At 45.1% G+C, this 26061-nt stretch overlaps 2 protein-coding genes across 5 annotated transcripts in view; both read right to left on the bottom strand.

Moving 5' to 3' along the window:
- The window catches only part of INTS8 (integrator complex subunit 8), an 80131-nt gene extending 62838 nt beyond the window's left edge, over positions 1-17293 (bottom strand). For 2 of the 4 annotated variants that reach the window (XM_077809990.1, XM_077809989.1), the window contains exons 1-4: positions 16981-17278; positions 11264-11438; positions 2759-2899; positions 608-679 (exon numbers count right to left, since the gene is read on the bottom strand). In XM_077809990.1, coding sequence (XP_077666116.1) covers positions 608-679; positions 2759-2899; positions 11264-11438; positions 16981-17110 — 518 coding nt within the window. In that variant the 5' untranslated portion in view covers positions 17111-17278. Of the gene's footprint in view, positions 1-607; positions 680-2758; positions 2900-11263; positions 11439-16980 lie in introns of all 4 variants that reach the window. The other 2 variants (XM_077809988.1, XM_077809991.1) reach the window with 2 other exon arrangements.
- Positions 17294-24787: 7494 nt separating this feature from the next.
- LOC144260108 (neural-cadherin-like) overlaps positions 24788-26061 on the bottom strand; it is a 55486-nt gene continuing 54212 nt past the window's right edge. The window contains exon 32 of the mRNA XM_077808672.1: positions 24788-25189. Coding sequence (XP_077664798.1) covers positions 24788-25189 — 402 coding nt within the window. The remainder of the gene's footprint in view (positions 25190-26061) is intronic.

Below are 26061 nucleotides of genomic sequence, written 5' to 3' on the forward strand. Positions count from 1 at the left end.
TGACATAGTATTTTGGCAATGTGATTTACAGTGTAAAAAAAGTCAATCCAAGAGGCAGTTTTTAAAAAACCCTATATATTTTGCTCAAAACAATTTGGATTTTTATATTTAAGTATACCAAATATCTAATGAAATAGCCTGTGAGCTAATGAAAAAAAAAAGCTTTATTATTGCAGATTAATAATCCAATAGCTCAGTGGATTCTCAGTCTGACAGTCTGGAACAGTATGACCTGACTCATTTAGCCAGCCTGGTGTAAGTAAAGCCAGAGACTTAAAAATTTACCAAACACAGACTAGACTGAGGCCTAAACCTACTAGTCACAGTGAAGAACACCTGCCTCCCTTTCCTCCATGATTTTCCAAGTTCTCTGTCAGGCTACAAAGATCATATATAACTGGAACATATTTAGACAGACAAATATATTTTTAAGATTTATTCTGAATACATTCATTTTATATGTTTATCAAGATTACACTAATTCATAATTTTAATCTTCTATAGGCTATTAATGTGGAATCGCCAAACTGAAAATTCAGCTTCTGAACTATACAATGCTCAAAAAATGTGATGCCAATAACATTCTGAAGAACATTTGCTGACTTACACACTTAACTGAGGTGGACCAGGTTTCACTTGTTTTACAGGAAAACTACTTTGGACAATGGTCCTAATGGCCCTATATGGGAAAAAAAGTGAAAACAAAAATTTAAGCACAGAATCGTTTGTTATTCTCATTAACATGTTTCAGAGTAGCAGCCATGTTAGTCTGTATTCGCAAAAAGAAAAGGAGTACTTGTGGCACCTTCGAGACTAACAAATTTATTTGAGCATAAGCTTTCGTGAGCTATAGCTCACTTCATCGGATGCATTCAGTGGAAAATACAGTGGGGAGATTTATATACATAGAGAACATGAAACAATGGGTGTTAACGAGAGTGATCACTTAAGGCGAGCTATTACCGGCAGGAGGGCAGGGGAGGGGGGGACCTTTTGTAGTGATAATCAAGGTGGGACATTTCCAGCAGTTGACAAGAACATCTGAGGAACAGTGGGGGGGTGAAGGGGGGGGAATATGCTGGTGTGATTAGGCCCTATGATGGTGGCCTCAGACCAAGACAAAACACCTACAAGATCTCTATCAAGCATTCTTATGACTACAATACCCACCTGCTGAAGTGAAGAAACAGATTGACAGAGCCAGAAGAGTACCCAGAAGTCACCTACTACAGAACACGCCCAACAAAGATAATAACAGAACGCCACTAGCCATCACCTTCAGCCCCCAACTAAACCTCTCCAATGCATCATTAAGGATCTACAACCTATCCTGAAGGACAACCCATCACTCTCTCAGATCTTGGGAGACAGGCCAGTCCTTGCTTACAGACAGCCCCCCAACCTGAAGCAAATACTCACCAGCAACCACACAACAGAACCACTAACCCAGGAACCTATCCTTGCAACAAAGCCCATTGTCAACTGTGTCCACATATCTATTCAGAGGACACCATCATAGGGCCTAATCACATCAGCCACACTATCAGAGGCTCGTTCACCTGCACATCTACCAATGTGATAGATGCCATCATGTGCCAGCAATGCCCCTCTGCCATGTACATTGGTCAAACTGGACAGTCTCTACGTAAAAGAATAAATGGACACAACTCAGACGTCAAGAATTATAACATTCAAAGACCAGTTGGAGAACACTTCAATCTCTTTGGTCACTCGATTATAGACCTAAAAGTTGCAATTCTTCAACAAAAAAAACCTTCAAAAACAGACTCCAACGAGAGACTGCTGAATTGGAATTAATTTGCAAACTGGATACAATTAACTTAGGCTTGAATAGAGACTGGGAGTGGATGGGTCATTACACAAAGTAAAACTATTTCCCCATGTTTATTCCCCCCCCCCCACCTCCCACTGTTCCTCAGATGTTCTTGTCAACTGCTGGAAATGGCCCACCTTGATTATCACTACAAAAGGTTCCCCCGCCCCGTTCTCCTGCTGGTAATAGCTCACCTTAAGTGATCACTCTCTTGTTACAGTGTGTATGGTAACACCCACTGTTTCACGTTCTCTATGTATATAAATCTCCCCACTGTATTTTCCACTGAATGCATCCCATGAAGTGAGCCGTAGCTCACGAAAGCTTATGCTCTAATAAATTTGTTAGTCTCTAAGGTGCCACAAGTACTCCTTTTCTTTTTTCATTAACATGTGATATGCAGAGCACAATGCATGCTAAAAATAACCCTGAATTTAGATTATATTTTAGAAAACCTTACAACTTGTACACATTCTCTGCATAAGGGTATTTAAGACATATAATTCAGTAGCCACCACACTACAAACATCTATGTTCAATATTCTGTTACATCACAGCATATTTTCTTTCTAAAGCCTCTTCTGACCCAGTCACTTGTTGCACTCATCCAGGTGACTTCAAAAGTATTAAAGAAGAAGATTATTGACACTATACATTTAGTTTGAGATTTATGTGTCATGTTGAGGTGGCACACATCTTATCTAAATACAGAGAAGTAAACAAATTAAACGGTTAGCAAACTAAAACGCGTGTCCTTTTGTGCAGGCACATACACCCACCCCTAGCAATGCCCATTAAAGACAGAGGTTCAACACTTCTCTGAACAGCCTAATTTAGAACCAATATTAAATTTAAATACGATTAATTCACTTTTCTTTCTGTATTTGACCTATGAAAATAGCTCAAAGGAGAGAGTTCGTTTACCATCTATTGTAGAGCAGTATAGCCATTGCAGTGGTTGGAGGTAAACTGGACAGGTCCACATCTACATGTTTAGTTCCTGGAGGAACTTTGCTAATGCATAGTAGTTCATTCAGCAACATATTCAGTACAGGAACAGACAAGCTAAAAAACAAGAAAAAGAGGATTGTACATTTCACACAGAAGTCCTACTTCTAGTATATTTAGGTAAGACAGAACTAGCCCTGGTCTACACTAGGACTTTAGGTCGAATTTAGCAGCGTTAAATCAATGTAAACCTGCACCCGTTCACACGATGAAGCCCTTTATTTCGACTTAAAGGGCTCTTAAAATCGATTTCCTTACTCCACCCCTGACAAGTAGATTAGCGCTTAAATCGGCCTTGCCGGGTCGAATTTGGGGTACTGTGGACACAATTTGACGGTATTGGCCTCCAGGAGCTATCCGAGAGTGCTCCATTGTGACCGCTCTGGACAGCGCTCTCAACTCAGATGCACTGGCCAGGTAGACAGGAAAAGAACTGCGAACTTATGAATCTCGTTTCCTGTTTGGCCAGCGTGGCAAGCTGCAGGTGACCATGCAGAGCTCATCAGTAGAGGTGACCACGATGGAGTCCCAGAATCGCAAAAGAGCTCCAGCATGGACTGAACGGGAGGTACGGGATCTGATCGCTGTATGGGGAGAGGAATCCGTGCTATCAGAACTCCGTTCCAGTTTTCAAAATGCCAAAACCTTTGTCAAAAATCTCCCAGGGCATGAAGGACAGAGGCCATAACAGGGACCCGAAGCACTGCCAGGTGAAACTTAAGGAGCTGAGGCAAGCCTATCAGAAAACCAGAGAGGCTAACGGCCGCTCCGGGTCAGAGCCCCAAACATGCCGCTTCTATGATGAGCTGCATGCCATTTTAGGGGGTTCAGCCACCACTACCCCAGCCGTGTTGTTTGACTCCTTTAATGGAGATGGAGGCAACACGGAAGCAAGTTTTGGGGACGAAGAAGATGATGATGATGTTGTAGATAGCTCACAGCAAGCAAGTGGAGAAACCGGTTTTCCCGACAGCCAGGAACTGTTTCTCACCCTGGACCTGGAGCCAGTTCCCCCCCCGAATCCACCCAAGGCTGCCTCCTGGACCCGGCAGGCGGAGAAGGGACCTCCGGTGAGTGTACCTTTTAAAATACTATACATGGTTTAAAAGCAACCATGTGAAAGGATTAATTTGCCCTGACATTCGCAGCTCTCCTGGATGTACTCCCAAAGCCTTTGCAAAAGGTTTCTGGGGAGGGCAGCCTTATTGCGTCCTTCATGGTAGGACACTTTACCACTCCAGGCCAGTAACACGTACTCGGGAATCATTGCAGAATAAAGCATTGCAGTGTATGTTTGCTGGCATTCAAACAACATCCGTTCTTTATCTCTCTGTGTTATCCTCAGAAGAGTGAGATATAATTCATGGTCACCTGGTTGAAATAGGGTGCTTTTCTTCAGGGGACACTCAGAGGAGCCCGTTCCTACTGGGCTGTTTGCCTATGGCTGAACAGAAATGTTCCCCGCTGTTAGCCACGGGGAGGGGGAGGGTTGAGGGGGTAGCCACGCAGTGGGGGGAGGCAAAATGTGACCTTGTAACGAAAGCAAATGTGCTATATATGTAATGTTAGCAGCAAGGTTTACCCTGAAAGACTGTAGCCACTGTTTTATAAAATGTGTCTTTTTAAATACCGCTGTCCCTTTTTTTTTCCTCCACCAGCTGCATGTGTTTCAATGATCACAGGATCTTCTCCTTCCCAGAGGCTAGTGAAGATTAGAAAGAAAAAAAAAAAACAAAAAAACAAAAAAACACGCACTCATGATGAAATGTTCTCTGAGCTCATGCTGTGCTCCCACACTGACAGAGCACAGACGAATGCGTGGAGGTAAATAATGTCATAGTGCAGGAAAGCACAAAATGACCGGGAGGAGAGGTGGTGGGCTGAAGAGAGTAAGTGGCGGCTGAAGAGAGGGCTGAAGCTCAAATGTGGCGGCAACATGATGAGAGGAGGCAGGATTCAATGCTGAGGCTGCTGGAAGATCAAACCAGTATGCTCCAGTGTATGGTTGAGCTGCAGCAAAGGCAGCTGGAGCACACAGACTGCCACTACAGCCCCTGTGTAACCAACTGCCCTCCTCCCCAAGTTCCATAGCCTCCACACCCAGACGCCCAAGAACGCGGCCGGGGGGGGGGGCCACCGGACAACCAGCCACTCCACTACAGAGGATTGCCCAAAAAAAAGAAGGCTGGCATTCAATAAATTTTAAAGTTGTAAACTTTTAAAGTGCTGTGCTTAAAGTGCTGTGTGGCATTTTCCTTCCCTCCTCCACCACCCCTCCTGGGCTACCTTGGTAGTCATCCCCCTATTTGTGTGATGAATGAATAAAGAATGCATGAATGTGAAGCAACGACTTCATTGCCTCTGCAAGCGGTGATTGAAGGGAGAAGGGGAGGGTGGTTAGCTTACAAGGAAGTAGAGTGAATCAAGGGGCGGGGGGGGTTTCATCAAGGAGAAACAAACAGAAGTTTCACACCATAGCCTGGCCAGTCATGAAACTGGTTTTCAAAGCTTCTCTGATGCGTACCGCGCCCTCCTGTGCTCTTCTAACCACCCTGGTGTCTGGCTGCACGTAACCAGCAGCCAGGTGATTTGCCTCAACCTCCCACCCCGCCATAAACGTCTCCCCCTTACTCTCACAGATATTGTGGAGCACACAGCAAGCACTAATAACAGTGGGAATATTGGTTTCGCTGAGGTCTAAGCGAGTCAGTAAACTGCGCCAGCGCGCCTTTAAACGTCCAAATGCACATTCTACCACCATTCTGCACTTGCTCAGCCTGTAGTTGAACAGCTCCTGACTACTGTCCCGGCTGCCTGTGTACGGCTTCATGAGCCATGGCATTAAGGGGTAGGCTGGATCCCCAAGGATAACTATAGGCATTTCAACATCCCCAACAGTTATTTTCTGGTCTGCGAATAAAGTCCCTTCCTGCAGCTTTTGACACAGACCAGAGTTCCTGAAGATGCAAGCGTCATGTACCTTTCCCGGCCATCCCACGCTGATGTTGGTGAAACGTCCCTTGTGATCCACCAGAGCTTGCAGCACTATTGAAAAGTACCCCTTGCGGTTTATGTACTCGCCGGCTTGGTGCTCCAGTGCCAAGATAGGGATATGGGTTCCGTCTATGGCCCCACCACAGTTAGGGAATCTCATTGCAGCAAAGCCATCCACTATGACCTGCACATTTCCCAGGGTCACTACCCTTGATATCAGCAGATCTTTGATTGCGTGGGCTACTTGCATCACAGCAGCCCCCACAGTAGATTTGCCCACTCCAAATTGATTCCCAACTGACCGGTAGCTGTCTGGCGTTGCAAGCTTCCACAGGGCTATCGCCACTTGCTTCTCAACTGTGAGGGCTGTTCTCATCTTGGTATTCATGCGCGTCAGGGCAGGGGAAAGCAAGTCACAAAGTTCCATGAAAGTGCCCTTACGCATGCGAAAGTTTCACAGCCACTGGGAATCGTCCCAGACCTGCAACACTATGCAGTCCCACCAGTCTGTGCTTGTTTCCCGAGCCCAGAATCGGCGTTCCACAGCATGAACCTGCCCCATTAGCACCATGATGCATGCATTGGCAGGGCCCACACTTTCAGAGGAATCTGTGTCCATGTCCTGATCACTCACGTGACTGCGCCTCCTCGCCCGGTATCGCTCTGCCAGGTTCTGGTGCTGCATATACTGCTTGATAATGCGTGTGGTGTTTAATGTGCTCCTAATTGCCAAAGTGAGCTGAGCGGCCTCCATGCTTGCCTTGGTATGGCGTCCGCACAGAAAAAAGGCGCGGAACGATTGTCTGCCGTTGCTCTGACGGAGGGAGGGGCGACTGATGACATGGCTTACAGGGAATTAAAATCAATAAAGGGGGTGGCTTTACATCCATGAGTATTTCAGGCAGGACTTCACTGAGGGTTCCAATAAGAAATGGTGCACCTAAGTAACTGTTCTTATTGGAACAAGCAGGTTGGTCTGGCCTCTGATTGATACATGGCTAGATTTACCTCGCTGCACATTCTCTGTGAGTGACTGCAGTGTGATCTAGAGAAATGAGTCCCCTAGACGGGGGGGGGGGGGAAGCAAATGAGTACAAAACAAATCTGGTCTATTTCTTGTTTTGATCCACTCCATCTATCTTTTACATCTTTGGCTGGCAGCAGACGGTGCAGAAGGACTGCATGCCATCCACATCTCTTGCCTGCCTGGCAGAAGATGGTACAATAGGACTGCTAGCAATCCGTATCGCCTGCCTGCTCACCATAAGATGGTTCAATAGGACTGACTGCAGGACTAAAGAGAATGACCTGGTCAAGTCACTCCAAATTTAGTCCCTGCGCCCATGTCTGCCCAGGCGCTCCTGGCCAACGTGGCCAGGAGCACTTCGGACATGACGATGACGGCTACCAGTCCTATTGCACCGTCTGCTGCCACAAGGCAATGGGTTGCTGCTGCTGTGTAGCAATGCAGTACCGCATCTGCCAGCACCCAGGAGACATACGGAGACTGTTACCTGAGCGGGCTCCATGCTTGCCGTGGTATGGTGTCTGCACAGGTAACTCAGGAAAAAGGGCGTGAAATGATTGTCTGCCCTTGCTTTCACAGAGGGAGGGAGGGAACGGGGGCCTGACGATATGTACCCAGAACCACCCGCGACAATGTTTTAGTCTCATCATTGGAATTCTGGGTTGAGATCCCAATGCCTGGGCAGCAGAGACTGAGGGAACTGTGGGATAGCAACCCACAGTGCAATGCTCTGGAAGTCAACTCTAGCCTCAGTACTGTGGAAGCACTCCGCCGAGTTAATGCACTTAATGCACTTAGAGCATTTTCTGCGGGCCACACACACTCGAATATATAAAACCGATTTCTAAAAAACTGAATTCTATAAATTCGACCTAATTTCGTAGTGTAGACATACCCCTAGTCAATAGAGGGCATATGACTTAAACTGATCCATAATTCCCCAGGAAAGTAAGAGTAATTTACTCCTCTATAATAGTGATTCCCACACACTGATAAGTTCTTCCTCCCAAACCAGTGTCAGATCCTGCTCCCACAAAGTAAATGACAAAACTCTCATTGAGAGTACGAGTGGACCCCTATAACGAGAAGCAACTATGTGCTACTTCTATTTGCCTCATATTCATTTGTGCACACTACCACACAATGGTTTAAGACTGGGGGCTAGAGTAGCACATACTCCATTTTAAGTTTGAACACATATAACACAGGTGACGGGCATTAGTTGGTACAATCACCATCTTACTGTGATAAAACAATATAGTTCCCCTGAAAAGCCAGGAAAGCCCCACTCTAGGATTCTAAAGTTCACTGGTTCAGATTTCTCTGTAAGAGAAGTATTTGAAGTTAAAGTAAATGACTACGTTATGTACCCTCAGACTTCTGAAAAATATTACTACGTAATACACAGTAACATTTGTGATAGCCCCAAAGCAACCAATTCCACATGCATATTTAGTAATTACAGCCTGACCCACTTTGGAGGCCTGACCCAGTTTGAGAACCCCTGGAGTATGCCACTGAAATCTCATAAATGTAACTGTGTAACTTAGCATAGGCAGTTGAAACCCCAAGGTATGGGTTCTCATTATGAAGCCTTCGGACAGTCACACCCATAGTTATTCATACATCAGTTAATAGGATGAGGGATCATATCTTAGTTTCTCCCTATTAGGGAAAGATTTTAAATTAAAACAGGACCAGTTTAGAGTGACAAAGTGAGTCTAGAGAGTCCTGCAACAGCTCAAGGTTGTGTTGCATTAAGGAGATAATTTTCAGAACTGGCCTCTATTTTTTGTAGCTGTGAATCTGAACCCTTGATAAACTGACTGTAAAAAACACATGAATTAATTACAAATACAAAGGTGTGCCTGCAAAACTGGAGACCCAGTTTGAAAGTCAAGCACAATCAATGCTTTCCTATGTTCATCTTAACTTCTACAGTATCTTCAGAATTTTCAGAATTAAATTAAAAATACATTTTTGCAGTAAAATTATTACAGCTCATATATTATTGTAGTTTTGGTATCTAATCATGACCATAAAGATTATGATTAAAGTGCTACATAAATGCAGAGACTTATAGGGAAGAACCTCATAGCACTTTTACAGACATTAAACAAACTTTACAACACTCCAGCAGTACAAATAAATACTATACCCAACAGACGAGGAAACTAAATAACAGAAATTAACAAAGCTGGAAATTTAGACCCAAGGACACCTACTCACAGGCCCCTGCTCTACTCCTTACACCACATTACCTGAAAATGTGGAATACACAAGGAAGCACCACTTATAAATATTCAAACTGTTAAGGAAAAGTTAGCACATGTGACTCCATTTTGGTTTGGGGCCCACCATTGTTTAAATGCCAGCACATCATACACCAGGAGGAGTAATCCTTAGATATTGAATCCCTGTGAAAATCCTCCTCCTTGTCTCCAGCCTGCCTTGACTCCCAGTATCTGGTTTTTGTCAGTCTCTAACTCCCTGTCTCTTGGCCTTGATGTGAGGCCTCCCATCCTGATAATAAAAGTTACTGATGCATGGCTTTAGGACCATGCTGTGAAATTAACATACTGGTATAGCACGAGGAATGCACCAAGCAGGGATAGGTGGTAGATAAGACAAGGGTTTGTTTATTGGCTAAGGTTTCCGATGCACGAGGGCAACATGCTTTGCTAAAAGGTATATAACCTTTGTATAATCTGCATTCAGGGTCCCCTCCTGGCTAGCAGGGGGGCACCACGCTCGAGCGTAATAAACTTAGTGTCTTTTGGGAACTCTGCAGTTGTGGACTTTGTTTCTGTGCCTCAGCCTAGATTCGAACTGTGCGTGTCCTACCAGGTATAATTCGCAGCACTGGTGTGCGTGTCCTACCAGGTGTAATTCGTAGCACTTGTGTGCGTGTCCTACCAGGTGTAATTCGTAGCACTTGTGTGCGTGTCCTACCAGGTGTAATTCGTAACAAAACATCAGAGTTGGGTAAGAAAGGAGAATAATTTGTTTATGAATACCCCATCCCACCTGTATAAAAATTAGTTTGAAGACTGTCAAATGGTCCAATACCGTTATAAAGATATCAAGCTTCTTTATGTCTTTATAAATAAAGCATAATTTTCAAACCACTTCAGCAAAATCTATTACTCCTACAAGACAGGGAAATTATGTGAATTTTTAGTTTTCTAGTGAACCTACTTGAAACCAATGTTATCTTTATGGCACCCAAGCTTTAAAATAAGCTTTGAAAAAGCTTACAATCCAACATTAAACAAATGTAATGAACAGCTGGAAGGTGGAGAAGTTACAACAATAAGAGCATACAGTTACTTAGGTTAGGAATGTGAACATCTTATAAGGTTTGCTGTCTTTCTTTTTAAAATTACTATTACTGGTACTACTAATAATAATTCACTTCTGGGAGTTGCAACATCCCTGTTTATGGCCTTACTTCCTTATATCATCAAGAGACTTATTTTACCTACTTATAAACAGACTGAACTATTATAGGTTTCAGAGTAACAGCCGTGTTAGTCTGTATTCGCAAAAAGAAAAGGAGTACTTGTGGCACCTTAGAGACTAACCAATTTATTTGAGCATGAGCTTTCGTGAGCTACAGCTCACTTCATCGGATGCATACTGTGGAAACTGCAGCAGACTTTATATACACACAGAGATCATAAAACAATACCTCCTCCCACCCCACTGTCCTGCTGGAATAGCTTATCTAAAGTGATCATCAAGTTGGGCCATTTCCAGCACAGATCCAGGTTTTCTCACCCTCCACCTCCCCCCACACACAAACTCACTCTCCTGCTGGTAATAGCCCATCCAAAGTGACAACTCTCTACACAATGTGCATGATAATCAAGGTGGGCCATTTCCTGCACAAATCCAGGTTCTCTCACCCCCCTCCAAAAAACACACACACAAACTCACTATCCTGCTGGTAATAGCTCATCCAAAGTGAACACTCTCCTTACAATGTGCATGATAATCAAGGTGGGCCATTTCCAGCACAAATCCAGGTTTTCTCACCCCCCCCCACACCCCCATACACACACAAACTCACTCTCCTGGAGGTATTGTTTTATGATCTCTGTGTGTATATAAAGTCTGCTGCAGTTTCCACGGTATGCATCCGATGAAGTGAGCTGTAGCTCACGAAAGCTCATGCTCAAATAAATTGGTTAGTCTCTAAGGTGCCACAAGTACTCCTTTTCTTTGAACTATTATAGTTGACTGAACTGTTAAATTCCTTCTTCCATCCCACACCAAAAACTTTCTTTTGAAATGCCTCAGTTGGAATACAGAATAGGATCGATTTCCATCTTGTTAAAAAACAGAACTTGGGCCACACTGTAGTTTAAGATTTTCAGCCTGAAATGTATAAGCAATACCTTTTCTCTAGTACATCCAAATCCCACTTTAAGTGTGCAGCAACTTTAAGAGCAAGAAGTTTTAAAATGCGGTTTCTCTTGTTATCAGGTGGAGGCTGGACCTGGTTCTGCTCATTCACTGATGGCTTAGAAGCCTGCTCTAAAAACTGGACAATCAACTGAACAGGTGGAGGATCTATAAACAGGAAAAAAAAAAACACCACACATTTTTAACTTCATTTTTAGGCACAGAAACAAAACATGTCATATTGAAATAAAATTACAACCATGAATATTGAGCAGGGAATTTTCTTGGCATTTATACCATCATCTTTTTTGCTTGACAGAGATTCTAACCTCAAAAGAATATCATGAGTTTTTACACTGAATTTAGCCAAATTCTTAATAAAATAAACTTAGGTTAAATTATGATTTTATCATGGCACCCAAATATTCTTCGTACTTATTTTCACTGTTGTGCACTACTGTTATTAAATTTCAACCACCATCAACCACAGAAAGCATTCCCATATTATACGTGTCTTGAACACATCAACTATTAGCTGAGAGTAAAGAGTCTGGCAAATAGAAAGGTTAAAACCTGATTTTGAGCAGGGCTGAATGTAAGACCATAAGAACTGCTTTTCTGAGACAGACCACTGGTTCCATCTAGCCCAGTACCCTGTTTTCTGACAGTAGCCAATACCAAATGCCCTGTTCTGTTCATTCCCTTTAAAGCAATTATCAAGTGATTCACCCCCTGTCATCCAGTCCCTGCTTCTGGTAGTCAGAGGCTTATGGACACTCAAGAGCATGCAGCTGCATCCCTGAGCATCTTGGCTAATAGCTACTGATGGACCTATCCCCCATGAATTTATCTAATTCTTTTTTGAACCAATTATACTTTTGGCCTTCATAACATCTCCTGGCAACAAGTTCCACAGGTTGGCTGTGTGTTGTGTGAAGAAGTACTTCCTTTTGTTTGCTTTAAATCCGCTGCCTATTCATTTAAATTTCTTAAAGGTCTTCAATAAAATTACTAATTGTTGTAGACTGACATTAATAGTCTAGAACAACAACAAAAATAATAATAAATATTTCAGTCTTCTTCAGAGACCTCGGAGGATCTTTTCCAGTACAGCCTCACTGGAATTAACATGCCAAGAAAACAGACTTTTCCCTCATGGATAACTTGGAATTTTGCTGGAAATAATCTGTTTCCACTTCTGCTTTTCCACATGCTATTTAGAGGTATGCAATTTTTTTTTTAGAATTGTCAATTTATCGCAGTTAAGGCATGCGAATAACACATTTTTTTTTTTAAAAAAATGAGCGTTAATCGCACACCTCTGGAGATGGGACTCCAGCATCAAGGTGTGGAGGGAGACACTGGCTGGGTGAGGGGGGCCACTACCCATGGTGCCATGGACAGGGGGGCACCGCTGCATGCTGGGGCAGGGATGCCTCTCCTTCTGCTGCCCTGCTCCACTCCTGCTCCTACCTCCTCCCCACCCTGCCCCAATGGAGCCACACCTAGCCAAGTTGCTCTGAACAGGGAGCCTTCCTTCCGTCTGCCGAGCAGAGGGGGAGGCGAGGAGGCTGAAGTTAAGCTCCCCCTGCTCCCCGATCTGACCTCAACAGCAACCAGGTACACGGGGGGTGGTAGGGGGACACCCTGTCTGTTGAGGATGGCTCAGGAGTGGGTGCTGCTGGCTGAAAAAGAATTCAGGCTCCTGAGTGCTTTGCTTAAAGAGACAGCGCTTCCCGCACACACTTCCCCCCCAACACACACACACACACCCCAAACCAAAAATATTGGCAAAAATATTTACAAAAATGGTATTCTATTATTGTTTAACAGCGTGATTAATTGCAACTTTTTTTTAATCTCGCAATTCTTTTTTTTAAATCGTTTGACAGCCCTAATTCTGTGTTATAGAGTTCAAATCAGGGGAAAGCAGTATTGAACTGAACACTAATCTTTCCTGCAGCTTTGACTGCTTTTAGTATTAAAAAATTGCAAGTTAACCTTTTCCTGTATTTTGTAAAATACAGGCAAACACTTAACTTAGACATAAAAAAATTGTGGATTAATACTATGAGATCTAAGTTAAAAATGTAGATTGTGCCTGTCATATTTAGTCTTTTGCGAAGATAATGGGACTTCAGCCATGTTCAGGGCCGTTGGTGCTACAAGAATACAAATAAATGGCAGTTTCACTTTATAATTTTAGTCAGATTCTCACTTGAATGAGGTAAAATTTTCATAGTTAATAACAGTATCTCAGAAGTCCTGATTCCATGCCAGCACAGTACATTTAGAAGGGCATTCAACTTAATTTCTTGAAACTAACAAGCTTTTGAGTTAAAAGAAATTTCAGGTACAAACCTGCCTAACTCCCTCTGACAATTTTTGTGGTTTTACTATGAAATTTTTTGTTCACAAAAAAAATTCTTGTCCTATTGCTGTGTTAGAGGACCAAACAAAAAGGAAAATTGTGAAATGAAGTATCGTTAAATGAAACATTAAACAAAAAAAATAAAAAAACCCTTCTAATTTATGCTGTCTACACTGGCACTTTCATTGCTACAACTTCTGTTGCTCAGGGGTGTGAAAAAACACCCTCCTGAATGACAAAAGTTTTAGTGACAAAGAGCACTGGTGTGGACAGCGCTTTGTTGGCGGAAGCCACGCTCCCATCAACGAAGCTACTGCCCCTCGTTGGAGGTGGTTTTATTTTGTCGCCAGGAGAGCTCTCTCTCCTGGTGATAAAGAGCAACCACACAGCACACCTTACAATGGCAAGGCTGCAGCAGCACAGCCCCACTGTTGTAAGGTGTGCTGTTTTAGACATTGCCTTAGGTGTTAGAATACTGGGTAATAAATTTTAGAACAGCAGTTTTGGTTATTCTTTTAAAACCTTTTTCATTACCGCAAGTCAGTTTGCACTGAAGATTTATTTTCTCAGTTATGCTCAATTATGTGTTAATATTATTTAGTAACTGCATATAACACCACAGGTGTGCATGCGTCTTTAAATAGATATTTGCAGACATAATGACTAACTCATGTGGACTGCAAAGGTCTTGATCCTAAAAAAAAAAAAACTTTCTTATTATGAGTAATCCCTCTGTAGTCACTGGCAGTAAGTATTACATCCTGTAACATTTGCAAGTTCTGTCCCTAAGTGGTGAATGACAAACGTGTTGCTAAAGAAATACCATCAGGCAAGGGGATGGACAGACAGGCAGAGGAGAGATAGGACTGCATAAAAGGTGGTTATGTGGTAGGTAGGCTAAGGTTAACAATATTAATTTTGCTTACCACCATTTTCACTACATGGGTCAGCTGAGAGACTGTAGGAAAAGGTGGGCTTTAAGGAGGAATCTGACAGAGACAAACAGCACAGCATATGGGCTCATGAAAGATATTCCTGATGTAAGAAAAGTAAAGTATGTAAGTGCTTGAGAAAGACAAATAAAAGGAGAATGGAGGAAAGCAATGAGCAGAAAACAGAGCCTGAATAGAAGCAGCAGGTGACCAACAAGATATAAACAGAGACAATGCTATGGAAGGCTTTAAAATGTGAGGATGAAAAATATGATTTTTTGTGTGTGAGCATATTATGGTGATATCCTCAGAACAGCAATATTTTAATAAGTAACAAAAGAACGTGAATACATTTTTTCAGGTTTTAGCAAACAAACAGTATCCAAAACTTCTATTTTCTACCTAGACAGCATACGCAGCTAGTCTTCAGTATGATGTCAAAATACTTCCAGAAGTAGCAATTATATCCTTTTGCCTCCTGCAGCTGAGCTCATTGCAACCACTGGGCCATAAGATTGCCTATCCAGTTGAATCACAATAGATGGCAATCCTATATCCTGAAAGCCTTGCTGGCAGTCATCCCAAAATTGATCTAGGACCAACATGTTGTCTGCTCCTAAACATGCCTTGTAACAGGGAGGCTTCTTGCTGTACTTTAACATTATTTATCATTTGTTCATTACCTTGAACGTGTATGGCACTTTACGAAACTAAACTAGTAGCAGGGACTTTATGCTGTAAGTATTAGACAAATACAGACAAAATGAGACATCAGACAATATAGGAAAGGGATAGAAAGAAACATAACAAATGCACTCGCTTTGCTTAGTTTGTGCATTTTCACACTGAGATGAAGGGTTAGACAGGCTTGAGAGAATGAGGAAGGCTGTAAAAAGGAAGACAAGAAATGGTGGAGACTGGATGCACTCATAGGAGCAACAGAACATAAAAACGGCCATACTGGGTCAGACCAATGGTCCTCGTAGCCCAGTATCCTCTCTTCCGACTGTGGCCAGTGCCCGGTGCTTTAAAAGGCATGAACAGAACAGTGCAATTATCAAGTGATTCATCCCCTGTTGTCAAGTCCCAGGTTCTAGCAGTCAGAGGCTAGGGACACCCAGAGCATGCCATTCATGGACCAATCCTCTGTGAACTTAACCAATTCTTTTTTTAACCCGGTTACATTTGTCACCTTCACAACATCCCCTGGCAACAAGTTCCATGGGTGGACAATGCATAGTGTGAAATACTTCCTTATGTTTGTTTTAAGCCCACTACCTATTAATTTCATTGGGTGACCCAGGTTCTTGTGTTATTATGTAAAGGATTAATTAACACTTCCTTATTCACCTTCTCCACACCATTCATGATTTTAAAGACCTCTGTCATATCCCCTGCTTAGTCATCTCTTTTCCAAACTGACATGTTCCAGTCTTTTTAACTCACTCCTCATATAGTAGCTGTTCCATACTCTTAGTAGTCATTTTTATTGTCCTTTCCTGTACCTTTTCCAATTCTAATGATCTTTTTTGAGATGGAATGACCAGAACTGCAAGCTGTATTCAAGATGTGGATGTAACATGGACACACGTAGTAGTATTATTATTATTTTCAGTCTTACCTGTCCCTTTCCTAGGGTTCCGAACATTGTAATAACTTTTCTGATGGCTGTTGTACATTGAGCAGATGTTTTCAGGGAATGAGTCACAATGACTCCAAGATCTCTTCCTTGAGAAGTAACAGCTAACTTAGACCCTATAATTTTATACGTACAATATGTTTTCCAATGTGCATAACTTTGCATTTATCAACACTAAACACCACTTACCATTTTGTTGCCCAGTCACCCAGTTTTGTGGGATCCCTCTGTCACTTTTTACAGTTAAGCTATAGCCTTAACTATCCTAAGCAATTTGTAGGGTCTGCAAACTTCGCCACCTCGCTGTTTACCAAACCCCTTTTTCCATGTCATGTATGGATATGCTGAACAGAGAGACTGGGATAGTGGGACAGGAAGGACCCATCAAATTATGAAGGATCTGCTCTGCCACGAGCCACCTTAACAGAACAAGTCTAGTAGTTCAAAAATGACGCCAGACCATCAGCCCTGGAGAGCGAAGCCCGCAGACTAGCTAAGGTCAGAGGCCCTGAGGCCGCGTCAGCCGTTCTCTAGCCAGCGCGTCACAGCTGGGCACGAGCCGCCGCTCGCTCCCACGCGCCAGCTGGTCCCGCCGCAGCTAGCCAGGGGCGCGCCCGCCAGAGCTCAGCTCCCGCGCGCGCCCAACGGCCGCCCCCGTCACTTCATGTGAGACGCAGAGCAACCCCCGCCGGCAGCGGCTCCCAAGGCATAGACCGCCCCAGGCCGGCAACCGGCCCCGCAGCACCCGCTGGCCCCGCCGGTACTAACCAGGGCAGGGCTTCTGCAGGTGCGCCTCCAGCAGCGCCTCCTCCAGCAGGAACTCGAACCAGGAGGTCTGCGGCGGGGTGCAAGGCCGGCTGGAAGTGGCCGCTTCCCGGTCAGCGGCTTCGGCGCTCATGGTGCTGGCTCGGCTCAGCCCCGCGGCGGCGCGGTGACACCTGCGGGGAGAGGTGAACTCGCCTCGCGGCTCCCCCGCCTGTTCGCGGCCTCCCCTTTGGCCGCAGCGACCCCCGGCCCCACCCCTCAGGTTCCGAACCTGCACTGGTTGCCCCGCCCCCAGCCGAAGGAGGCTGACGTACCAAGATGGCCGCCGCTGAGGCTCCTCGCGGGGGAGGCTCCGCCCCATTCAGCATTTCTGGCCCCTCGGGGAGCAGCTGGGGGTCCGCCCCCTCAGCCCTCTCAGGGCAGGTCTACACTATGGCGGGGACCGACGCTGTGAGATCGATCCATCGGCAGTCGACATGAGACTCTTCATTCTTCCACCAGTAACTTTCTAGCCCTCAGGCTTGGGCGGGAGGGAGTGGGGAAGCTTTAGAACGGGGGTGGCCAACCTAAACCTGAGACGGAGCCAGCATTTACCAATGTACTTTGCCAAAGAGCCACAGTAATATGTCTGCAGCCCCCATCAGTTCCCACCCACTGGCAGCCTTGCAGCTCAGCCCTTCCCCCACTTCCCAGTCAGCTGTTTCGTGGTCTGTGGGAAGCTCTGGAGGGGTGCTATGAGCAAGGGCATAGCAAGCTCAGGGGAGGGGGCAGGAAGGGATGGAGTGGGGGCAGGGCCTGTGGCAGAGCCAGGGGCTGAGCAGTGAGCATGTTCCTGGCACATTGGAAAGTTAGCGCCTGTAGCTCCAGTCCAGGAGTTGGTGCCTATACAATAGGGTTACCATATCTGACCATTCAAAAAAGAGGACACTCCACCTTGGGATGCTGTCAGGCCTGCCCACAGTCCACCCCTGCTCCTCCCACTCTCTGCCCCCACTCACCCCAGGTCCCGCCCCCTTCCAACTCAGCCCTGCCACCGCACCCCCTCCTCATCCCCTGGCCCGCCACTGGGTTGCTGCATCCCTCCTCGGTCCCCCACCCACTGCTCGCCTCCTCCCACCTGCCACTCACCTCCTCACTCCCCTGCCAGAAACCCCCAAGCCTGCCCCAAGAACCCCCGCTGGCTCGCCACTTGCCTCCTCCTCCCCCCCGGCCCACTGGCTCTCTCACCACTTGTGTCTTCAAGGTAGGGAGTCTCGGCGGTGCTTCTGGGGCGGCTCCCGGGAAGCATCTGGCAGGTCCCTCTGGCTCCTAGGGTAGGGTCGGGTCGGGGGCAGGGCTTGCAGGCACCGGCAGCTGGCAGAGAGCTCTCCGCCCCCAACCAGACCCTACCCTAGGAGCCAGAGGGACCTGCCGGATGCTTCCTGGGAGCTGCCCCAGGTAAGTACTGCCAGGACTCCCCACCTGGCCCCCGGCAGATCCCTCTGGCTTGTCAGGTCGGGTGGTGGGGGGTGGAGGGCTCTCTGGGTGCTGCCGGTGCCTGCAAGCCCCGCTCCGTAGCTCTAGCAGCTCCCATCTAGGGTTACCATACCTCTCTGTTTTCCCGGATGTTTTTAGATATTTTAAAATTTCTCCCAGATGGCGATTTAAGAACTAAAAAACTGGACATGTCAGGGAAAATATGGATGTATGGTAACCCTACTATACAAGGAGCTGCATATTAACTTCTGAAGAGCCGCATGTGGCTCCAGAGCCACAGGTTGGCCACCCCTGCTTTAGAACAAATGCAGGGCCATAGCTCAACAACCAGAAACAGCAAATATAGAGGGCACCTGCATTAGTATAGCAAATGGCTTGGTTGTGGGACAATTTCAGGATGATTGAAGGCCATTGAACACATTGCCACAGCCCTGCTGTCTTTCCCTCGAGCTGGGGCACTGACTAATGAATGACTTTAGAAATGTTTCAGAGTAGCAGCCGTGTTAGTCTGTATTCGCAAAAAGAAAAGGAGTACTTGTGGCACCATAGAGACTAACCAATTTATTTGAGCATAAGCTTTCGTGAGCTACAGCTCACTTCATCGGATGCGTGGAAATGTCATTGCAGCTGTAAGCAAGCAGCTCTCCACCTGTTTCGTCTTACTGGCAGGCCTGCTTTTGTGAAAGCTTGGCAGAAAGGTAGCAGTAGGATGCAGGGGGTGATTATAGCAAAGCATATGGGCAATAAGCCAAATGTATTTATTATTTGTAGTACATTAGCACTATGCACCCACTAAAAGCAGGGTGCCATTTTTGGCTAGGTACTGGTTCAACATCCTAAAGCACTGTAAGCTCTTTGCAGAGGAGGCCATTTAAATAAACCAAGACAAAGAGTGGGAGAGGAAATGGAGGTGAAACAACTGGCTCAAAGTCACAGAGCTGGATAGTGACAGAGCAGAGAACAGAACTCTGGTCTCCTAAAGCCCGTCTAGTGCCTTATGCACCAGGCCATGGTAAGAATGTTTGTTTGTGCTTCACCCTTTTTGTTTCCTATAATGAGAAGCCCAAAATTTCTGCTTGTGAAATTGTGTATCTGAGCATTTTACTTTCTGTATCAAAAGATGAATGCATGAATCGGATCTTGCTGCTAAGGTAAAACCTCTCACTCATCGGTCAGACCTCAAGAATATGGATGCAAAGAAGGAAGATTTTCATGGGCAGTAGTGATGTTTATAAAATAAAATGCACTTTTCCATTCCATAACCTCAGGCTTTGTTTGTACTAGACAAGTGGAGCAGTTTAAATTGATTTAAAAAATTGATCTAGACAAATCCATGCAAACCCCTAATGTAAGGGCATTAAAACTGTTTTGACCGCTGCTTATATTAATTTAGCAGTACATTACTCTTATTTCCTCTTCTAAAATATTTACCCTTTGTAACACTTTTAAACACATTAAATAATTATTCAACCTTTCACAGGAGTGAAATGTGAGCTCCCAGGACCTGGCAATATTCCAGTGCAGGTATTTTCAGTGGTAGGTAGGGTTGCCAACTTCTAATTGCAGAAAACTAAACACCCTTGCCCTGCCCCTTCTCTGAGGCCCCCCACCCCCTCCCTCCATCACTTGCTTTCCCCCAGCCTCTCACTTGCTCATTTGCACCAGGCAGGCGCTTGCGGTGTGGGAGGGGGTGAGGGCTCTGGTCTGGGGCCAGGGATGAGGGGTTTGGGGTGCAGGAGGGGTCTCTGGGCCGGGGGCCACAAGGTTCAGAGTGCAGGAAAGGGTTCAGGGCTAGGGCAGGGGGTTGGGTGTGGGAGGGGGTGCAGGAGGAGGTTCAGAGCTAGGGCAGAGGGTTGGGGCACAGGAGGGGGCTTGGGGCGCAGGCTCTGGGCGATGCTGACATTAGGCGGCTCCTGGGAAGCAGTAGTATGTCCTTATGACTCCTAGGCAGATGGGGGGCCAGAGGGCTCTACACACCTCCCCTGCCTGCAGATGATGCCCCCGCAGCTCCCCTTGGCTGCAGTTCCCGGCCCATGGCTGCAGGTGGGGGCAGCGCGCTGAGACCCCCAGCCACTTCTCTGCCTATGCGCCAGAGGGGCATGCTAGCCATTTCTCAGGAGCCGCGCAGAGGCAGGCATGGAGGCTGCCTGGCCCACTGGCACTACAGCCAACAGGACTTTTAGTGGCACAGTCAAAAACCAGCCTCCTGGCAACCCTAGGAGGTGAGCAATTCCTATCTTATCGAATTCCCATGACATTTATATAGAAATACATAAAACCCCTATATTAAAGAATGTTAGGGTTGCAAAGTCAAGCAGTCAAAAATTAGGAAATGCCAGAACTAAGGTTTCCCATGCAACTTTAATTAGGGCCGTTGTGCATATATATTACTCTATAGTCTAATGACATGGTCGCATACTATTTTTTCCCTCAGGATACCTTATTCAATGTCCAGGATGAATGGTGCTTGTTGAATGAATTTGGGTTATGCAACGAAGGAGTGTTGCCTATAGGATCCCTACTTCATTCGTTGCAGAAGATGGAAGTGTGTAGTGAACGAGGGAGAGGTTGCAGGAAGAGAAAAGATGGTCTCCTAGTTAAGACATTTGAATGTTGCTCTTAGGCAGGGATAGAATCCCACTCTCCTGCCACAGAGATCCTCTGTGCTGCTGGGCAAGTTGCTTAAACCAAAATTTTTAAACAGATGGCCATAAACTGTATTCATTTTCTGGATGCTCAATGAGAGGCCCTGGGACTGGATTTGCAAGTGTTGAGTACTAACACCTGCAACTGAAGTCAATTGAAGCTGTGCTTCTAACATACAAAGTGCTATATAATACTACTGAGAAACCAGGCCCAGATGTCTCACATTTAGCAAAATAGGGATCCTGTAGGGGGGAAAAATGTAATGAGACCAGTGATGAGCTGCCAAAATCTTAACAACCGGTTCCCTCCTCACCCCAAGAGGGGGTCATGGCCCACCCCCGCCCCCTGGGACTCCTGCCCCAACCAACCCCCTGCATTCCTTGACGCCCCCCCCTCCCCTGTCCCCTGACTGCCCCCAGAACTGGGCAGGAGGGTCTCGTGGGCCACCACAGTGGGTGCCTACCCTGCCCCTAAGAGCCAGAGGGACCTGCCGGGGGGCAAGGTGGGGAGTTTCGGCGTTGCTTACCTGGGGCAGCTCCCAGGAAGCATCTAGGAGGTCCCTCTGGCTCCTAGGGGCGGGGTAGCGTAGCTGGGGGGGAATAGGTGGAGGGCCCGCTCCCCCCACTGATCACATCAAAAGTGGCGCCTTAAGCACTGACTCCGTGGATGCTCCAGGGCTGGAGCACCCATGGTGAAAAGCAGCTCCCCACTCCATCCCTAGCTCACCTCCACTCCGCCTCCTCCCCTGAATGCACCACCCCGCTCTGCTTCTCCGCCCCGGCTTCCCACGAATCAGCTTTTTTGCGCAGGAAGCCTGGGAGGGCTGAGAAGCAAGCAGCGGCTTCGCACTCAGGGCCAGGGAGGCGGAGGTGAGCTGGGGCAGGGAGCGGTTCCCCTACGCCCCGCCCCGGGTTACCTGCTGCGGTGTGGGCGGCCCTCCTCGCACCTCCCCCCGCCCCAGCTCACCTCCGCTCCGCCTCCTTGGGCCTGAGTGCAAAGCTGCTGCTTGCTTCTCAGCCCTCCCAGGCTTCCCGCATGAACAGTTGATTCGCGGGAAGCTGGGGGGGGGGGCAGAGAAGCAGAGCGGGGCGGCACATTCAGGGGAGGAGGTGGAGGTCAGCTGGGGCCAGGCACGGGGTGGGACAGGGAGCTGCCAGTGGGTGCTCTGCACCCACCAAATTTTCCCCATAAGTGCTCCAGCCCTGGAGCACCCACGGAGTCGGCGCCAAAGGCGCCACTTTTGGCCAGTTGTTAAATTTAGAAGCCCTTTTAGAACCAGTTGTCCCAGCTTCTAAATTTAACAACCGGCTCCCGTGAACCGGTGCGAACTGGCTCCAGCTCACCACTGACTGAGACCTCTTATTAATCACACAAGGAATCAGTATTAAGGTTTCTAGATAGCCTGAGCTGTAATTTCGTGATCTTGCACCTTTAATCTCTTGTAAATTAGATTTTGTATGCAATTTCTTATGTTTAAAAAAAAATTCCACTATTTTCAGCTATTTGCTAGACAGCTGAATATTATCTGCTAGCGGTAGAAACGTGCTGTACTCTGCTATATGTGAACTAATGAGACACAAGGCCCTTCTTCCTTCCATACCCACCTTCGTCTAGCATATGGAAGGAAGCAGCACAGTGCAGTGCTTTCACCATAAGACCCTTCTCTTCCAGTGGACCCTACTGTTCCATTGCACCTTCACTGATCCTAGGGAAAAAATATACTGCTAGCTACCTATAAACTTTCCTAAGCTATGCATGTATGTGTAGAACCAGCAAAAAGACTGCCAGACTTTAGTTGCATTATAAGATGGAGAACAGATAACGCAGACTACTCTCCAACACGCTGGAGTCAGTAGTACACTGAACACCTGAAATTCATCTCTTCCTTGTTGAAGACGTAATGCACCAATATGATAAGCCTGACAATCTTTACTGAACTTCAAGTACAAAAGAGCGATAGGAGTGATAGAAATTTATATTCAATATCTACAGTATAATGTAACTGAGTGTATTCAGTACAAGACTCAAGAAGCAGATAACCTTACTGACATTTTGAGGTTCAGTAGCTTTCATTTATAGCACAACATACATGTGTGTTCCAGGAGTATAAAATAGCTATTACAATTACTAGTTTCTTACAAAAAGGTAATACATTTATCTTTTAGTAAGTAGGGAAGAACTTTCATTATACCAAACATGACAATACATTGTATGGTTGCCATGATCAGTGACTTTGCATGAACAAATCAGTATCTGTCCTTCACAAAGGAAAGAGTCATGATTTGAGTTGTTATCCTGTTTTCTCTACTGCATAGTACCTATCTGATAAATATCAACATTTTAAATATGGTTTATGTGAATTTAATTGTGCTAATTAAGTACATTTTTTATTCAGTTGACAGATTTTTTTCAGTGAAGTGTGTCTCAGAATATTTGTATTAGAACAATTACTGTATTTCTCAATACCTCCCTTATTTTAAACAAAGTATTCTCGCTGTAGCTCCACTTCTCATAGATCAGGCATGAACGTCAGGCACAGCGATGGAAGGTCTAATTTTAAAGCAGTATTTTATGGCTACACATCACATTTACATAGAATTGGCTAGACTAAAAATCAGGCTTTATGTATAGTGTTGTGGTATTAATGAAATCATTAAAAAGGAGTATAAAATAATTTAATACATTAGCTGATCCCCACACATCAACCCTATGAAGTGGGTATGGTCCCCAGTTTAGAGAGAGAAATCGCTTAATGTGACTTGCCCCCTGCCGCAGGAACTAGTGTCAAAGCCAGGATTAAAACTCAGGAGTTCCTGACACCAATCCCGTGTTCAAATCACCACTTCTCTCCAGAGGCTTATGGTAGCAGCTCACTTTAGCTATCACATTCAATTAGAGAGTGTGTGTGGAAGGGGAAGTTGGAAAATAAACAACTGACCTAGTACATTGTTTCTAACTTTGTTGATCATGCACTTAGGGAAGACGTGTTACTATGTAATATGTATAACTCTATTCTGCAAGCCAGTGAAGTGTATACATACTATACAGCAAGATGTTCTGATCTTCTTTCTGCTATCCCCAAGTGTTTACTTTGTTTGATCCCATCCCCAAAGGCCTTAAATTAAAGGTCTGGACAATGTTTATAAGAGTGTGTGTGCTGGGGGAGAGAAAGGAAATAAGAGAAGCGGACAACTATGAACAAAAGAAAAACAAAAACAATTTTTAAAAAATGTTTTATATTTAACATCTATAATTATAGTTGTGATTTTACAGTCCAAAATGTTTGCAATTTTATAAAAATCTTCCCACCAGTGTTCAGAATCACACTAAGACCAAGAAGAAAATAACTGAAGTATTTGCATACAGGATGTTTGTAATAATTCACTTTGGCCTACACAAAATAAAGTATTGCATAAAGCTATTCCTGTGCTATGAAAGTCCTACATTTTAAAGTATTCAAGAAAATTCACACATTAAAAAACCTTTAAATTTCTAACTTTAAATATCTATACAGTACATACAAAAAGATTCTGTATTCAGTCACTTAAGGGAAAGGTGAGTGATTCATAAGAAATGCCTGACTCAATAAATAAGTTATTTATTTAACCAGTTAGAAACAGTTTAGCATCTTATACAAAACACTAAGTAGTTCATATTACAGCAATGTGTTGGGTTCCCACCTCTCCATTTAAAAGTGTTCATTTGAAAGTGCATAGAGTTCTTTAAGCTTGTCAAACTTTGATCCCCACTCATGGAGGTCATCATAGTTTAGATCTTCATCAACACTGGAGGAGTCTAAGGAACTAAGGCTCCCTGCCAGAGAATACTGCCCCTCTAAGCAGTAAAAGTGAATAGTGTCTGCTGGAAGACTACATAGATCATTGTCTGCATCGTATATTATTTGAGACACATATTCCTTGAAGTCTGAAATACTGGTGACTGCAGAATTTGAGTCCCTTTGATGTGAGTGTTTCGTAAATGGGTCTCTCTCTGGACAAGGATGTGTCTTGAAGGGTGGAGCAGTGGTTTCTGAGGAGAACTGGGGGATGCTTTGCAGGGGTTTCTTTAATTCATCTATATCATAAGCAGTCTGAAACACATTAATTAATGCAAACATTAAAGAGACGTACAACACAAAGCAAATGCCCTAAACAGCAAGCAATGGGCTTTTTTAAACTCACAAATGAAGCGGAGTATGGGAAGTTTTCACAGACTGAAGAAAAGAGAGGATCTGAAAAGGGATGACACCTTCAGATTAGACAAAATCTCTGTGAATACTGACAGTCTTTGACCACAAACAAAAATCCGCCATGTTACGTGTGAATTCAGAAGAGTGGAAGGCAGATATGGCTGTAAATGGAACCTCCACTCCAAAGTCATTATATCAACTCATGAGACTTGACACAGCACACCTCATATCAAGTCATAATGAAAAAGGTTCAAAGTTTTCCAAACCCCCAGACAATATTTACCCCAGGCCAGTATCTGGGATACCTGTAATCACCATTTTCCTTTTCAAAAGTGAAGTATTCAAATAGAGTAAAGATTTTTAGAGATACAAGGTGGGTGAGGTAATATCTTTTATTGGACCAACTTCTGTTGGTAAAAGAGACAAGCATTACAGCAAGCCCTACAAGACAAGGATGGTTTTGATGGACTATCCCCACCTGGTCCTCCACTGCTTGTAAGGATGGTGGCTGTGAGCGAGGGCTTGGAAGAAGGAGATACAAATGTCTACATAGGGATTAAGCCTAGAATAGCTATTCCACATTCTGGGAGCTGGGAGATGCAATTCCTAGCTCAGAGAGAGGTACACACGCTAGTTATGCTCAAATTAGCAAGCTAAAAATAGGAGTGTGGCTGTGGTGGCATGGGTGGCGGCTTGGGCTACCCACCTGAGCATGTACCTAGGATCTTGGATGGGGTTGTACTCTGGGGGATAGTCTGAGCTGCTGCCCATGC

The sequence above is a fragment of the Eretmochelys imbricata genome, chromosome 2 (genome assembly GCF_965152235.1).
Source record: "Eretmochelys imbricata isolate rEreImb1 chromosome 2, rEreImb1.hap1, whole genome shotgun sequence".
Taxonomy (NCBI): domain Eukaryota; kingdom Metazoa; phylum Chordata; order Testudines; family Cheloniidae; genus Eretmochelys; species Eretmochelys imbricata.